Source organism: Calypte anna, chromosome 9, assembly GCF_003957555.1.
Source record: "Calypte anna isolate BGI_N300 chromosome 9, bCalAnn1_v1.p, whole genome shotgun sequence".
Classification (NCBI taxonomy): Eukaryota; Metazoa; Chordata; class Aves; order Apodiformes; family Trochilidae; genus Calypte; species Calypte anna.
The window spans coordinates 14545258-14562171 of record NC_044255.1 but is presented as its reverse complement, the minus strand read 5'-3'; the positions used below and the strand labels follow the sequence as shown (position 1 = coordinate 14562171).

Sequence of the window (16914 nt, the reverse complement as noted above, 5' to 3'; positions counted from 1 at the left end):
ATCTATTGCACCTGTCCATGTGCTTCTACCAGCTCAAAATGGTGCAGGATCTGGCCTCATGCATGGCTGCACTCAATGTTCTAAGAAGCTGGTGCGATTCTGGAAGCAAAGCAATATTTTATGCTGAGTGTGGGTGCTTGCTGTGAAAATGGGGTGGTGGGAGGAGAAGCACACGTATGTATGTGACCATCCACACCTGGGGAAGAGCACAACAACATGGGACCCAGGCAGGATCATACCTCAGTACAGACAAGCAGCAACATCTCCTGTGGGAAATGGTGGCTCTTCCGGTGGTCAGGAACTCTTGCAGAAACAAAAGACAGGCATGCTTCTTTCCTTTTTTTAATATAGTTCTCCCCCAAAGCAGAACTAGCCCATTTTTATCTTGCTGCCAGCACTATTAGCCAGCTGTTTTGTTCTTTCTTTTTTGCCCCAGGTGGGCAAGGGTGTGTACAGGAAGAAACAACCTTCTTACCTTCTTTTTTTTTTTTTTTTTTTTTTTTTTTTTTTTTTTTTTTTTTAATGACAGCTTTTCATGGGAAGATGTTTGGCTGCCTTGGCAACTTGGCTCTGCCTAGGTTCACCCAGGAGGGATGAGCACTACTCCATTTCCTTCCTCTGCTCACATCTTTCCCCAAGTCAAATCACTGCAGCTTGCAGGCAGCCAGCAGCTGTAATGGAAAGCTGACAAACCAGTCCAGGCTCTGCTGCCAACAACAAGCAGCAGCTGTTGCCTCCAAGGTGAGACCCTTGCACAGGGACTGCCCAAGCTTACGTGCAGCAGCTGATGGCGGTGGTGTCACCCAACTGTCCATCACCAGGGCAGAGACAGAGAAGCAGGATCACAAGATGACAAGAGGGATGCAGCTGCAGGCTGGGATGCAGTGGTATAAGAAGAGGGTCTTCAGTCAGGCTGGCTACTTGCAGGACTTCTTGCTAGGTCTCCATGGGTCCTCAAAGCTGGTGTATTTTGGGCTATCAGCCTAGCTTCTGGGAAATAAAGGGGACATACAAAAGGTCCAAATACACCAGATTGTATAAACTTATCATGCCCCATCTTGGAATCAATGGGGATTAGTCAGCATCCAGTAGAGCAGCTGGAGGCTGACTTGTCCACATGCAATATTAGTGAGGTTCAGTTGCTTAAAATTAATGCCCATGTTTTTTTAGACTCTGCATCCACTGGATATAAAGAGCTTTAGGTACTGTGGTGGCCTTGGCTGTGGTGGATTCAGGAATCTGTAAATGCCCACAAGCCTTATTTTCTGGTGAGATTTCAGGGGTGAGATCTTGGCTGGAGAGAAATTTCCAGCACCCACTTGCAGTAAGGCATGTACAGCCCAAAGGGGCTCAGCCTCAGACTTTCTACTGGCTCCTCTTGGTCAGTCCTTTGCTTTTATAAGGTGTTTTCCATGCTCCTACCTTCTGCTCAATGAATGCACTGGGTGCCTTGTTGGGATACCACAATCCTTTCTACCTGCTGCTCCCCACACCTTGCTGCTGCCAGCTCTGCATGATCTGCTGCTGCATCCTTGTCTGCAAGGTGCAATGATTCAGTCTCCTAACTACAGCATCCATTTAATCTGTACTTTTTTGCTGAAGCATTACTACTTCCCATTGCTGAAACCATGTCTGTGGCACAGACTGGGCTCCTCCAGCCTCCTGCCCCCCCCCAGTGCAATGCCTAGCAGCAGCCTTATGCAAGGGGCAACAAAACTTGGCTGAGGCCCACTTGAATGTCAAAATAAAACTGAAGTTCGTTGCTAGTAAAGATCTCCTGGCATTGAGTAACACCACACAGAGCTTCACAACAACAGCCACACCCAAGCGCACACACACGGAGAGCCTCTCCAGTTTTTGTTTAAAAAACTATTTAATTCTGTAATGTTTCCTTTATGAGGTTTTGGGGTTTTTTTTTCTTTCCTCGTATAATATCATAAATCAACCCTGCTAATCCCAGCCTACATATATTATTAGGAGAGGCATGGCAGAGTTAACAAGGAACCATGACACGGTTCAAGCATCTCCATCTCCAAACCGTTCCCACCACCAGTGATAAAAGGGGAGAACATATAACAAGTGGCCAACATGTATGTTGTGATTCCCTTTGATAGCCAAGCCTTGACTAGAAAAGCTCAGAACTGGCCCAGAAGCCATGAAGATTGCATTGGAACACAGATCAGCCTTCATTTAAGTGTTCTGACTTTGGGCACTGCCTCCTTGAGAAGCTGCTTCATGTAGGGGCTTTGGCAATTACCAGCCTGAGGAAGCAAGAGGACAATAACCAAGGTGAGCCAAGAGAGCACGAAGCAAAAATGCTGGTGCACCAAGTTGTCCCTGGTGACCAAGGAGGGGTGCATGCATGTTTTATGTTCTGGCTTGCTTTTTTTCCAGGTGTCCAGGTGCTCTGTGGGCAGTGTGGGTATAACTCTGACAGCTCCGCAAGATGTCAGACTCCTACAGCAACCCTAAGAGCTAAAATTCATTTCTGAGAGGCCACGCTACCTTGGTGGCAGCCCAAAAGCCTAATCTGTATTTTGATGCATGTCCCAAAGGGCTCTGTAACTTGCTCTTGTGAGGCTACACTCTGCCAATAAACTTGGCAACCACCTCTGCTGCTGCAGCAGAAACACAAATCTGCTTCTGAGCTAGACTTTGCCAGAGCAGAGAGCTGGAAAAACAAACAAACAGGAAAAGAGCCGTTGACTCACTGCATTCCTGTTTCCTGGCTTTAGCCTGGCAGGGATGGAGGGAAGGTCTTGGTGGGAGAGCAGTGTGATGAGTGGCATGGCCCAGGCAACCTGAAGTCCCTCCCATTCTTGGGGATTTGGGGTTCACACTTGAACTGAGTCCTAAAATGTTGCCTCCTCCCGAAGTGCTCCACCATTCTCCATCTGGGCTGTTGTTTCATCAGGATGTGGTCAGTGCTCTGCTTTGCATCCCAGACTACTGCTCACCCCAGCTGCAACACCTCCTCTTCTCCAAAGGGCCTGAAGTATGCTGAGGTATAAGGTGAACTGGATGCAGAGCAAAGGAGATGGACAGGCAGGAAAATGCACATATACAACTTTGCTTAATTCTGTCCCTGCTGATATCTCTGATGCTCCTCCAGCATGGGAATGGGGTGTGTGTGTGTGTGTGTGTGAGTGTGTGTGTGCTCCAGAGACTTGGGCAGGAAACCCCAAAGGGAGAGGCACCCTCAGGAGACAAACCACATACCCCCTCAATCTCTCTTTCTAATATTTGGCTAAAGAAAGGCAAAGACAGGCCCAGATGTTGTGTTTAGTTTATTTCCCCTGGATTTAGACACAGCTCTGGCTAACTACCACAGCAGTAAACAAATCACAGCCTGCACTGTACCCCCACTCTGCCTCCCCACAGGAGGACCAGTGGGTGGAATCCCTGCAGCCTGGCAGGGTGGGGAGTAGGAGGGGGGGCATCTCTGCAGGGTGTGCTCAGGCAGAGGTGTTTGACAGGGGGATAGCAGCAAAGCTGATGCTGAAGGTGCAGCATGTAAGAGTGAAGCTTTGGATGCCATAGCATGGTGCAGAGAGGGGACAGCACAAATGGTGTTTTCAGCTCCCCAGCTGCCTTCCCCTTCTTCCTTCCAGCTTCTCCTCTGGCTATGTTTAAAAAAAATGGGGATTAAGCATTTACAGGGGAGGCATTTAAGCAGGAAGGGGTTTCTGAAAGCAGAGACCTGTGGGCAGTTCTTCAGAAAGCCAACACAATGAATCTCTTCAATAGTCTATGAGGATGGGACATAACCTCCAAGAAACAAACTACACTGGTGGTTCAGAAACACAGTACTTTTTCCCCTGCAGATTCCACATTGGAGGAAGTGTAGCAAATTAATCTTCCATCATCTTGGCAGTAATGATGCCCCCTTCACAGTCTGGGTGTCTGGTTTTTTTTTTCCCCTTATCTAGCCTAGAACCAGCTTTTGAGGATGTCTCAACAGAAGGACTATCTTTGTCTATGGCCTTTACAAGCAGTGACTGGATAAGAAGAAGGTGCTGCTGAGCTTAGAAGACTTGGGTAGACACAAGCTGCATGAACAAAGAGAAAACACAATTCCCTATTGCAGATTATAAGTCCTGGAAATGCCAAAGCTGGCAGAGGGGAGCAGAAAAGGACTTGGAAAGTGCTAATGCAGCAAGAAGCTGAGGAGAGCTGCTCAGGGATGCAAACTCCAGCCAAAATCCCTGCAGTGCTTTCTAGAGAGACAGCAGCCTTACAGTAAATTCAACAGTAAAGATTGCTGCAACCTGCCTTTTAGGAACTGCTTTCTAGCAAAAGAAACTGCTGCTGGGTCAAAATAAAAGCTGTCCCTCTGTCTGGTATGTGTGAAGTTCTGTGACTTCAGTGTTTGTTCTGACTGAGGTAGGGGCTGTTCCAATCCCACACACAGGGGTTAGTTAATGGTGAGAGAAGGATGATTTACTAGCAGCAATTACTGGCATGGTAAACCTCTTGTGATGAGCAGCATGGTGCTCTCACTGCAACACCCTCAGAATGGGTCAGAAATACTCTGAGGAAAAAGATGCTACCACATCATGGACATCTGCTGCTGTCAGGATGGGAGGATGCAGCCACGACATTTGGAGTACAAAGCTGTGCCTTGATCACCCAACACCACAGCACTGTACCAACCCTGAGCCTTTCAGATGCTTTCTAACATGGACCTGGAACTGACGGCTTCTAACCTTGTTTTACCAGCAGGAGCAGTGGGCTGGAAGCTCAAAGGATGTGGTGTGAAGCAGTTTCTTTCATGCATCCCAGACCATTAGCAAGACCATGAGTGACAGATGCTATTTCAGCAGTCAGCTGCAAATCAAAACCCTTCTTGCTTGTGCGCAGCTCATGGCCATGAACACTGGGGGAATTCTGGAAGCTCTGCTCATAATTAGTGCCCAACCACCAGCCTTGCATGGCTACAGAGAGATATGCATATTGCTAGGGCCTGGGTTTTGTGCTTTTTTTTTTCCCTAAAGAACATATTTCAAATTCTGAAAAGCTCTGAGATGGAAATAACTGACTTGTCTTCCAGTTTCACTCGCAGTAGCAATGCCTGGGTCTTCCGTCAGCACTTAGTAAGGGTAAGAAGACTGGTCTGTTATCACACCTGAGACATTTTAGCAGAGGCTAAAGATAAGCAACTATTTCTGGCTGACGAAGAAAAAAAAAATGGTTGTCCAAGGGGGTATAGGAAGCCTGAATAAGCCCTGAGAAGTGCTAGGGAAGGACAGGGAATCCCAGAGGAGGAGTCAATTGCAACAGGAGGTGCTGGCACAGAGATGAGGGGTCCCAGCAAGAGCTGTGCTAAACACAGAAGAGGCACTCCTGAAACTCCACAATCATATTAACCTGTTAATTTATACAGCAGCTTTGTACAAAAATAGAAGGGTTCTAATAAGATTAACAATATTAAATAAATATTTAATAGAAAAAGTCTTTGGCCTAGTTCATAGCTCATCCTTCGGGTTGATGTTCATTTCACTGGGTCCTAGATGCTCCTGGTCCAACATTGCGATCACTTCATCTGCCTGGATGCGCTCCTGTGGGAGGGGAAGGGGAGAAGCTGTAGCAGCAGAGCTCCAGTGCCTGCTCTCAGCTTCTCAGCATGGCTCAGCCTGCTGGGAGGACCCACAGCAAGCACTTCATCCAAGGACTCACAGTGTAGTTGAGGACAGGGGACAGCTGAGCTGGGGATTTGCTGGACAAATTTAATCAAATCACTTTGCACCTCAACACCTAATTTCCTCCTCCCTCCAGGGGCTGCAGGGACTGGGGCAGGGCTGGTGTACTGCTGCTCACACTGCACACTGTGATGAGGAGCAAATCTATTTGTGACATGGATTTCCAGCTCCCTGGGCAGGGCTGATCTCTGACGGAATGTCAGCTAGTACCAAAAGCAGTAATGTGCCTGGCTGAAAATAAGCTGCTTCCAAAACCTTACAACCCACCTGCTTCACAAGGCAAGGACATGTGGGTTTTGCACTCTTCCTGCATTTAGTTGTGCTTGGAAGTTGCCTGTTGAAAAGCACCACAGCCCACATTTCTGAAGGTACCCAGGTGCACAGACCCATGGACTTCAGGCTACCAAATAGCTTTTGAGGACCTGGAAGCAGCCATTTGCCACTGAGATGTGGATGTCTGTGGAGGACTTGGCCGTTCCTCAGGGTTATGGCCACTAGGTGTCAGAACCGGCTAGCCCAGCCCTGCAGAGCCCTCCCGCAACCCGCTCATCACCCCAGGGCTCCAGGGTGATGGGTGCCCAGGAGCATGACTGCTGGAGAAAACTCTTCGGCCTCAGGGCCACAGCCTCACGTCCCTGTGCTGTAGCAGATGGGAACACTGATGCCGGGGGTGTGAGGGGAGTGTGAAAATAGACGTGCTGGGACTGGAGGCTGAAGAAGTTCCATGTTGCTCCAGAATGCTGGATAAGTCCCTAACTCCCCTCACGTAGGGATGGAAGGACTCACCAGCTCTCTGTAAAGAGGGTCCAAGGTGAACCAGAGAGCCACAGCACAGCGCTGGCCTTTGGTCACTGCCTTCACCCCATGGGGGTTCTCGCCGCCTGATGAGAAGCTGATCATTCGCCCGCACTTGGGCTTGATAGAGGCCTGTGGGGAAACAGACAGCACCAGGGTGGCAAGGAAAATATAGCTGCACATACACTGGCCGTGTGTGAGCTTGCCATGTTTCATTCAGAGCCTGGGATCTCAGTGGGTATCTGTCTGCATCGCCCCAGGAGCCAGGGAGCTGCTCTGGGAGGCTTGCAGACCTCTGGATGTGGCTGTAAAATTTGTGGGGGGTAAATGGGAAGGTGTGAGGCTTGACCCTGCTGCAGGATCATAAGGCAGGAAGGTGCCATGGTGCCATGCAGTGCCTGCAAAGCCTGTAGGTGATCACCTATGGCAAAACAGGGCCATGGCATAGCTTCAAGAAGGTTCAAGCTAATGCTGCGCACAATCTGTGAAACCCCTTTCTTCTCTCTGCTGGGTCCATAACAGGTATCCTGAAGGACGTGAGGGGCAGGAGTACCAACCAAATCAACCCTCTGGCACTGCTTTTAGTAGATGCAATCTATCCTCCCAGCAGCTACTGGATGTCAGAGCCCCAGCATGGTGTCCAGGTGCTCTGTCCAAACACAGAGGGGAGTCTCCAAAAGACTCCATGCAGAAGTGAGGGCCTGTGCCTGAGTCCTATCCCTCTTGGGGACTGATGTTCACCACCATGACCTGCTCTGGGCCAGACATGGGCATATATAGAGAGGCAGTGATTCCTGTTTGGCCACGAGATGGTGTGGAAGCTCAGCTGTCCTCCAGGCAGGAAGCATTCTCAGTTGGATATCCCTCTGATCCACAGGTTTCCTGCTTGATGAAGCCTCTGGGCAGGGCACAGAAGGTTTGTGCATCTCTGCCAGCAGGGTTTTGTAGGGGCTCCTGGCAAGGCAGGAGCCACGGGCTGGCTGGGGAAGGAAGCCCAGAGCCCCAGCCCAGGCTGCTGAGGAACCATGTTTGGTTCACAGCACGGACTCACCGTCACAGTTTTGGCATCCATCTCTGTGAAGATGAACTCGCCTCCTTCAAAATCTGCGTTCATGTACAAGAGGGCACTGGGGGAGGAAGCAGAAGACCTCTGTGAGGGGAGCAGTGGAGAGGGCTCGGGGCTGTCCCCCACCTCCAGGGCAGATCCCGCATCACCCCACTGACATGGGAAGGGGCTGCCAGGCAGGGGAGCTCCTGTGGACGGGCAGACGGGGGCCACTCAGACTGCCCCCATGTTGATCACTCCTTGGCTAAGAAACAATTCTCAAAATGTCCCCTGGGTCCTACTAACTTACAGCCCATGGAGCAGGATGTGCTTGGGGAGGGTCCCCACTGGCAGCTCCCCCCAGACACTCCCAATTCCTTCCTACCTGTAATCCCGAAAGGTGTAAGCAGGAGGCTCCTTCCAGCACTCATTGGCCTCAGGGTCCAAGAGGCAGTTGTCAGCATGGATGGGGTGGCTCAGGTCATTCCTCCTCTCCTGCTGGCCTAGGCAGTACCATGTGGAGGAAGGGGGAAGGAAAAGGGGTGGATGAGATGGAAATGACATGCTCTGTGGGGTCTCTCATGGTAGAGACCCTGCCCCGACCTCACTTCGGGTGGTGTTCACAGGTGAGAGGAGGAAAGAAAAGGCTGGGGAGAAAAGGCAACATCTGAGGACTCAGATCTGCACAGCTCTGCTTGTTCCTTACTGCAGGGAAGCATGATGGAGAGCTGGGGGGATGGAAAGGAGAAGGGGCGGTGAGAGGAGGCAAGAGAAGGGGGAGGAGAAAAGAGGAAGAGTTGGATACATGTAAAATAAGAGATACCCCAGAAATAAGCTTCCCTGGGACAGCAGTGCCCACCCTATGCTGCTGTGGGGACTGTGACTTTGTCCAGCCCTCAGTCACCAGTTTAAACAAACCAGAGCTACTCTCAGGATCAGGTCCCCAAGTCATAAGCCCCCCTCTGGGGAGCTGAACCCCCCCTGTCCTCCCAGTCCTGGCCCACCACCACCCCCCGAGCCCTCACCGGAGAGGGCAGTGCGGCACACCAGGTGGGTGTAGGAGAAGTAGAGCGTGGAGTTGAGCATGAAGTAGGACTCAACAATCCTGCGAGCCTTCTCACTGATATCGTAGAAGAGCCGAGCACTCTTCAGTGGGACACGGCCCTCGTAGCCATACTGGGCAAGAAGAAGGGGTGAGAGAAGGTCAGCGCTGTGTGCCAGCTGGCAAGGAGGGCATGGGAGAGGAGGGAAAGAGCTGTACCTTGAGGGCTTTGAGGACAGTGGCTCCTTCAAATCTCTCGTTTGGGGTGTGGGGGGAGGTTTTGCCCCTGTAACCATCTCCAGCCAACATGATCCCCTGAAAGACAGAAACATGGGTGAGATCTGAATTGGTTCCCCTGGAGAGGGGGAGGTGCAGTGGAAGAACCTGGTACCCTCTTCCCCAAATCCTCCAGGGCTGCATTCACTGTGACAGGTGAGTTGGGTGGGAAGACACTGTAGGTTTCCATGAACACAGCCCATGCTAAGGTGATGCATAACAGCCAACCATTTCTCAAGTGGGGATGTTCAGGCACCTTCAGTCCCTTCCCAGGCTCAACCGATGATGAACAAGAGGGCTCAACCAAACTTGTGGATGAGCATCCTTTGGGGCTGTGTACAACACGCCGCAAAGAACTATTTCTGCATGGGTTGTGCCTTGCAGCATGTTTTTAAGAACAGCCAGAGATGGAGCAGCAGCTCCTGTGCTTCAGTTATGGGTATAAGCATCTGACTGCTCCCCACAGGCATCCTAGCATTAGCTGCAACACCCAAAGAGTGAGGCACAAACCCAGGGTCTAATCACATCTTCAGCTCTCACGAGCCAGATGCTGGGGAGAGCACCAGGTGCTCAGCCCAGGTAACAGCCACATCCATTGCAGGGTCACTGCATACTCACACTGGCCACCCTGTGAAGCTCTCGGCACTGCTCCTCTGAGATGACATTATCCAGGAGCACTCGCTGGGTGCCGTTCAGCTGCTGTGAGTTGTAGACAAACTTCACATCGCTGTAGAGAAGTGGCCCCCCTGAAGAAGAGACACAAAACGACCCTGCTTAACATGGCCTGGCCTCACTGACATCTTGTACCATGGCTGAAGGACAGCAGAAGTCACCCAGGTGTGCTACCAGGGAAGCAACCTCATAGCAGAGAGAAGAGTTTGGTCTCATATCAGTAACAAAAGAAACAGAAGGAATGGAAACACCCAGAGATGAAATCAATTTACTGCAAGAGCAATGGCATTTCCCACTTTCTCATTAGTTGCCTTGAAAACACGGTTCGGCTTTCCTGCCCAGTAGCCAACATCAACAGAGGACATAAGTTTCCATTGCATTTGTGCTGTGTGGATCTTGCCTGTCTGGCATGCAAAGCCACTCCCTGCAATTTTCATCAGTGGGGTTTTTTTGTCTTTTACATAGAAAATCTAAAGTGGTGCTGTGCTTGCAGCAAGCATTGCTTGTTCTCCCCCAAGTAGAGGAGTTGGGAGTAGGCAAGCCAAAGGACCAAATGGCCCTTGTTCTTCACCAGCCAGGCTTTCCAGTCTGCAGTCAATAGCAATAGGAAAAAAACCTTCTGATGCTGAAAAATCTTCATCAGACTTACCCTCCTTCAACTCTCGGTCTGGTTTTGGCAGGGGTTTCTTTGCCAGGGACAGCCGGGGCCCTTCCTCTGGTTCACTGCTAATACTTGATGGGATACTGAAGAGCAAGAGAGAAGAGGAAGATTATGACTTTTACCATAGGTCTCTAGTTTTGGAAACTGTACTGTTTTGCACTCTTCGGAAACCAATACATGAGAAAAAAAGGGGAAATTGGTACTTTTTACAAATGTCACAGCAATACAGGTAGAAGCCTTAATCCTGTTCTTCTGGTAATAGGAGCAACAGTTTCCACCAGCAAAGCAGACAACAACAAACTTGAGCAACACCACTTCCCTCATGGACCAAGCTCTCTCTAGACCATCACTGGTCCTGAGACATTTGGCTTGTGGGAATGTTTGTAGCAGTAAGGGCCAAAAAGTCCTGATTCAACCATGATGGTGTGCTAAGGAGGATGGGCAGCACTCCTTGAGTGGCAGGCTCATACCTCATCACAGGCACATCCCCTCCACCCCACTGTGACCACCAGGGACTGGTGACACCACAGCTGGGGTGGCTAATGGCTCACCTGTGCTCATCCTGGCGGGCACCGTACCGGTTCCAGTAGTTCTGCAGGAAAAGAGAGAGGTTGTTCCTTTTAATTTAATGCTCCAGCTAGATCCAGGGAGCCACCTGCTCTGCCTCACACCTGGGGACATGAGCCAGCCACTCTGGTATGGATCTATTCCACATAAGTCTGGGCAATTGCCTGAGGTTACCAAATTGAAAATGTCACCCTAACCCAAACTGGCATCATTTGATGTACACAGAGGAGCCCGGCTTGCTCAGCCTTCTCTGTCCCACCCCATCACCATGGCAGTGGCAGAGACGCAGCCAGACATCATGGCAGAAGAGCCGGACAAGGCTGCTTCTGCTTCTTTTTCACTCTGGGAACATGCTCTTGTATCACCATTTTCCCACAGGGAACAAACCAGGCCAAGACCAGGGAAAAAACCCAGCTCCTGGGTTATCCACCCAGGACTTGCTTTACAGCAGAGAGAAGGGGGAAGGGGGAAGCAGAAGGGATAGGGGAAGCTGGTCCTAAAGGTTTTCATCCCAGCAGAGCCAGGCATTACCGGCTCAGTGTAGCTGTATCCAAGTCCAGCTGCAGCCACCTGCAAGAGGTGAGACTCCAACTTGTGGCGCCGCAGCAGCATTTTTACTTCCTGAAAAGAAGTGGAAAATGGGAATAATGTCACTTTCACAAGACACAGGCAAAACACCTCTGCTTCAAGAGTGGTTTGCTTTTCACGGCATGGTGTAGAAACCTATGGGGTGAATGATGCCTTGGTTGGGCTAGCTCTGGACATAGAGCTGAGCTGCTCACTACTGCACAGAAGGGAAGGTGTCCTTCTTTAAGGAAGCTTAAATCCCACAAATACATGTCCATAGCAGGCAGAGAGTGCTGAGCACCTTGAGAAGCCTCTACATAAAGGGGGAAGAGGCTGGCCAGAGAAGTCCCAGCTGCAGACCAAGAGGCAGGTTCAGGAGAAGCAGGGACCCTGGATGGGCTGTGCCTCAGTTCCCCACCAGCAATGTGGGTTCTGTGGCCCAGTGGTGGATGGGCTGCAGCATCACAGCCTGGGATGCACTGAGGGTGTGGGGAGAGGGACCATAAAACATGGCCAGCTGGAAATCATCCATTAGAGGGCCCTTTTTTTTTTTTTTTTTTTTTAATGAAAACCTTGTAAACAAAACACTGGGATTTGTCCCAGAAAATTACTCTGCAAAGCAAAAAAAATTATTTTTTTACTGAAAACTTCAAAACACTAGAGACAATGAAATATTTTTGTCAACTTTAGTTTCTTTCCTAGATTCACTTTGTGAGGAGAAACACTACTTGCTCTTGTTTTCCTTTTTGTAATTCCCCTTTTCTTTTGTAGTATTTCACCAAGTTCACCTTGATTTTTCCTGGAAAGCATGGAATTCCCAAGGGAATGGAACATCTAACTCCCGCCTACCCTTATGCTTGTGGCACAAGGGGAATGAGCCTCAGCAAGGCTGTGATGGGAGGGAAGGATCTTCTTTTCTACATCATGAGAAAGGCAGCCCCAGGGACGCAGATAAAGGCTGCCTGGACTGGAGAGGAAGTCTGTCCTGCTGGTGGTTGTCCCACAATGTTTGATTGTATGACCCCAGCCTAACCCTGTGATAGCAAATCTGCTCCCTGCAGAACAAGCTGAACACTGAACTCCCAGCTCAGTGACTCAAGAGTAAGTCTGACATCCCAACCTTCCCTTGGGAAAATATTTCTCAGCCCTCTCCTAACAGAGATTTCCCTCTGCTCAGCACTTCATTGCATTCCTCCTCCCCATCTCCTCCAGAGCACTGGATGAGAGGAGGGTTTACTTTGTTGAGGTACTCAGTCATCACCCTCCTGGCCCTTGCTTGGGCTGTGCTAAGTCCCCATTTAAAGCAGATCCTGCCTTCCAGCTCCTCCCCCACACCAGTGACTCTGGACAATTAGCATCACCAGCTGGTCCAGCATCTCCACATCTGATTTCAAAGTGTTCCCCCTGTGGGAGAGCTGTCAAACTGCTTTTATTTTCAGATGATGCTTTTATTAAAGCCTCCAACCAAGGGCTCTTAAGTGACACTCTCACCTTTCTGGGTTTGATGGTGTCTGGGTCCATTGTAGCTTCCAAGAGGCCCTCATAATAACCTGCATTCTCCAAGACATCTTCATCATCTGGGTGGAAGAGGAGGTAGGACTTGGCACACTCCAGGGCTTTTACATAGTCACCAACTGGGAGGCAACACAACAGTTGTGAGGGTGGGTGGGGATTTATTTAGGGCATAGCAATGTTTAAGCTAAATGTTGGGCTTTTAAATTCTGACTAATGATTTTGAATACTATTACAAAAATACATAATTCTATTTCAGTCACCCTGAAAGGAAAATTACTTTTGAAGAGACAATTTCCAACATCCTTTGCTTCCTGACTCTTTCAGACCATGTCACTGCATCACTGTAGCACAGACATCATGGGGAAAGACCCTGATTTCCACATGAAGCAATTCAAACTTGTACAAAATGTAACACATGTCAGCAAGTCCTACGAAGAACAGAAAGACAGCCTTTACCTCTGTAATAGGCAAACTGCAAATAGTCATAATGGAGGGGAAGGAAATTTTCAATGGGTGAGATCCGGCCTGAACGTGTGGCGAGTTCTCGGACACAGTCGTGTTTGCAAGCCAGGACTTGCATGTAGTGATCTGTCAAGAAAAGAAGGAAAAGATAGTCTGAACTGGGAAGGATGATGATGATGCTGAGGCAAAGACAGACAAAGATTAAGTCTCTCCAGCTGAAGGATGTGAAACCCATGCTGCTCTGGTCCAGCAGGCTACTGCATACCCAGAGAAAGAGCTCAGGATCCTTCCCAAAGCCGACTGAGAGTTGCAGTAACATTTTTATCCCCTTTGAGAAACGCCTTTCTCTTTCTGCTAACTGTAGGGGGAGCTTGAGCATCTCTTTTGTGTGCCGGGAGCTGCTGCTTCTGCCCAGGAAAGCCGATGGGCACAGGGACATGCAGCTGGCAGGCAGCTCTTCAACCACCAGAGCCAAATCAAAGGCAAGAAAAGCCACAAAGCAAGTGGAGATGTGAAGACAGGGTGGCCACATGTGCTACCACAAGAAATACACCTCCACACTCCCACACTTCAGCTCATCTATTTCTTTCTGCAGGAAAAAAGCTCCCAAGGGCACAGGGAGGCTTAGGTAAGAGGGGTTGGAGCAGCTTCTCAAGCATAGCAGAGAGAGATGCCTGCACCGTGAGTCTGAAAGGTCTGAGGTACAAATACTGGCTGCAAAATCCCTGTGTTTGTGGCTTCTGAAAAGATTTTCCCAGAAAAAGGGAAGCACATGGTAAACATCTGCCGTTAGCAAGGTTTCTTAACTGGGGGGAGTCTATATTATAGGCATTGTATCAGCTGTACAGTTTTTAATCCAAAGCTGATACAATTCCAGTTTGGAGTCTTTGCTGCAATGTACTTACAAATTTACCTTGCTTGTTCTGCCTCTGTACACCATTAAAAACTTTAAGAAATAAACATAGACTTGAAAAAAACCCCATGTGATCAGCTACCAAAGCATTTTTTGGAGCTGCCAAAAAAAAAGCCTGAGGATTTTGCAATTAAATCAAGTGGAAACTCAAAACAGTCCCCATTTGCTCTGGGCAGGTAGTCTGAATAGTTATCTGATTTACTACACACATCCAGGGTATTACATTAAGGGAAATAAGATGGAAAAGGATGTAAATAATTTTTTGTAATCTAAACCTATTTACATCCTAGACCTAGAATAATCCATCACTGAGAAGCACTGCTTTTTCTTGGTACTGTCAAGATGCCAAAAAAACTATGTAGCCTATTCAGCTGGGAATCAGTGCACCGAATGCATCTGTCCCTGGGGTGGGAAGGTGAGAGTGTTTCAGCCCTATGCAGCAGCACAACAAATCACCTTGGCACTGAAAAGAGAAATCAGTTTTGAAGGAATTTAAAGTCTCTTTTCCTGCTGTATTAGTGTTCCCACTCCCTGCTGAAACATCTGGGACTGAGAGCCCTGGTCTGAAAGGTAAACATTGGATTGTGATGTCCTGTAAAGAACCAGTCTGTCTCCAATAGCAAAGCAGTTGCACCATGTAGCTCATTTCCCTCCATCTGCCCTCACTTCCCTGTTTTTTGGGGTGTCTGAATGGCAGCATCTGGCTTGCCCTCACTCCCAGGTGATGTGTTGGGTTGAGGACCACCACCCCATGACTATACCTATGCTCTGCATGGTCCAACACAGAAGCACCTGCTCTGCTCACTGGGGCTGCACTCAACTTGCACAGCACAGAAACAGTTTAACAGACCAAAGCCTGTAAAATGAGCAGCAGCTTTTGGTGAAAAAGAAGGTGGGTTTCCTTTCTCACTGAAGGCTGCTTTCTTGGAGGGCTTGATATGGCTCTTGCTGTCCTGGTCATGGCTTTAAAAGCAGGCATGATCAGCTGAGAGTTACACTGGTACCAAGTCAGCCCTTCCAACGCTTCTCATATTTTTTGCATTGATAAATAAACCCAGCTCCCCATCTGGTGTGTTGGTGGCTTCTCATTTTGGTTGTTTCAATTAGATTTCCTGCCTCAGCACAAACAGAATTATGCAAAAGCAAAAAATAGTCTGCATCTGAGTATTTTCCACACAAGAAGCAGAACTCCAGAGCTTGATGCAACTCCAAGGCCATGGGCACATAAATAAGATTTCTGTCACCAAATAAAATTTTATTAATCTTCTTTCCCTTACAACTAGTCAAATTTCATCTCATTTCTAATAAGAATGAACCATTTTAATTCTCTCTGACTCAGAGCCACACATGCAAATCTAAAGATCACATAGCAATGTCCGACTCTCCCCAGAGATTTCAGTCAAGACCATACTTAGGTGGGCCTCCACTAATGACAAATCCATTCCTCTGAATGGGGAGGAAATATGTGGTCTGAGCCTTTTTGGCAATTTTCCTGGCTGTGTGGAGTGTGGCCAAGCAGGATTTTGCAGGGAAAATAAAAATAGGGGACAGTTATATCTAGATTCCAGTGAGGTATGAGACTGTCTACAGAAGGCAACTGAGGCAGCTTGTGTTAAAGCACGTAGGCTTCCAGAAATGCTGCAAATGCCACACATTTCTGGAAATGCAATCCTTCCAGCCCAGCTTCTATTCAGAATGAAAATGAGATGTTCTAGCTCCCTGTGTTCTGAATTTGCATCTTCTGTTCTTAAAAGTGCCTCCTGCAGCAGTATTCACCAGCAGCTGTGATGGAAGGGAGACACTTTGTCAAATCCAGCCAAAAGCCCAAACCCAGTAGTTAAAGACATTGTGGGGACAAAGACAAAAATCCCAAAGATGCAAAAAGATCTCACCTGCAATAGCTTCATAGAGGCCAGCCTTATATTCCAGGTACTCGTGCTCCTCAAATTTCTGTGGTCCCTCACACATGACCTGGCAATCTTCATCCTCTGAGTAGTACCCTTTCAATGCACGCTCCAAGAAGTCAATGGCCAGCTCATACTCCTCTTTGTCATAGTGCTTTACTCCAGCACTGTAGTCTTCCTGCAATGTAGGTAGGCAGAAGACAAGACCATGAGTGGGCTATGATGCTTGGCATCCTTCTCTTCTCAGTTCCAGGTAACTCTCAAAAGAAGGTACAAACAGGTCAGGGGAAGAATGATCTTGAGTTCCTACCTGGGCTAAGTAATCATATCAAACCATGTTTAAGCCATCAATGGGCTTTTGGACCAGTGAAACCTCAATAACCTGCCTAAATGCTCTTCTTAACTCCTCCATAATTAGGGCATCCCTCGTTCCACCACTGCTGGATTACCCATTATGTGAAAAACCACTCCTTGGCTTTGCTTTAGCTCTTCTATGCAACAACTACACCAAATGCTGAGGGAAAAGACTGCACTTGACCCAGGCAGATCTGGCTTAGATCCTCCTTAGATTCCTTAGATTGTACTAAATGACTGTTCCTGCTTCCTTGTGTCTTTTGAAACCAAAGTTGCAGGTGGCCCTGGCATTTGTGTTGAGAGCTGTTGCTCTCCTACCTGCCTCCCTGAACCCTCACCAGCACAGCCACTCTGCCAAGGTGGGACAACCCAACTTGAAAGAAATACACATATGCCAAGATGTGTCCGTAAGTGCCCAAGGAGGCATCCATCAAAGCTGTCT

General features: G+C 48.7%; 1 protein-coding gene across 1 annotated transcript in view; it reads right to left on the bottom strand.

Moving 5' to 3' along the window:
* Positions 1-4745: 4745 nt before the first annotated feature.
* P3H2 (prolyl 3-hydroxylase 2) overlaps positions 4746-16914 on the bottom strand; it is a 62883-nt gene continuing 50714 nt past the window's right edge. Inside the window, exons 3-15 of the mRNA XM_030456572.1 lie at positions 16107-16296; positions 13296-13427; positions 12816-12958; positions 11289-11378; positions 10742-10782; positions 10179-10273; positions 9476-9603; positions 8801-8896; positions 8565-8715; positions 7925-8042; positions 7546-7621; positions 6486-6626; positions 4746-5558 (exon numbers count right to left, since the gene is read on the bottom strand). Of these exons, the coding sequence (XP_030312432.1) occupies positions 5466-5558; positions 6486-6626; positions 7546-7621; positions 7925-8042; positions 8565-8715; positions 8801-8896; positions 9476-9603; positions 10179-10273; positions 10742-10782; positions 11289-11378; positions 12816-12958; positions 13296-13427; positions 16107-16296 (1494 nt within the window). The 3' untranslated portion in view covers positions 4746-5465. The remainder of the gene's footprint in view (positions 5559-6485; positions 6627-7545; positions 7622-7924; positions 8043-8564; positions 8716-8800; positions 8897-9475; positions 9604-10178; positions 10274-10741; positions 10783-11288; positions 11379-12815; positions 12959-13295; positions 13428-16106; positions 16297-16914) is intronic.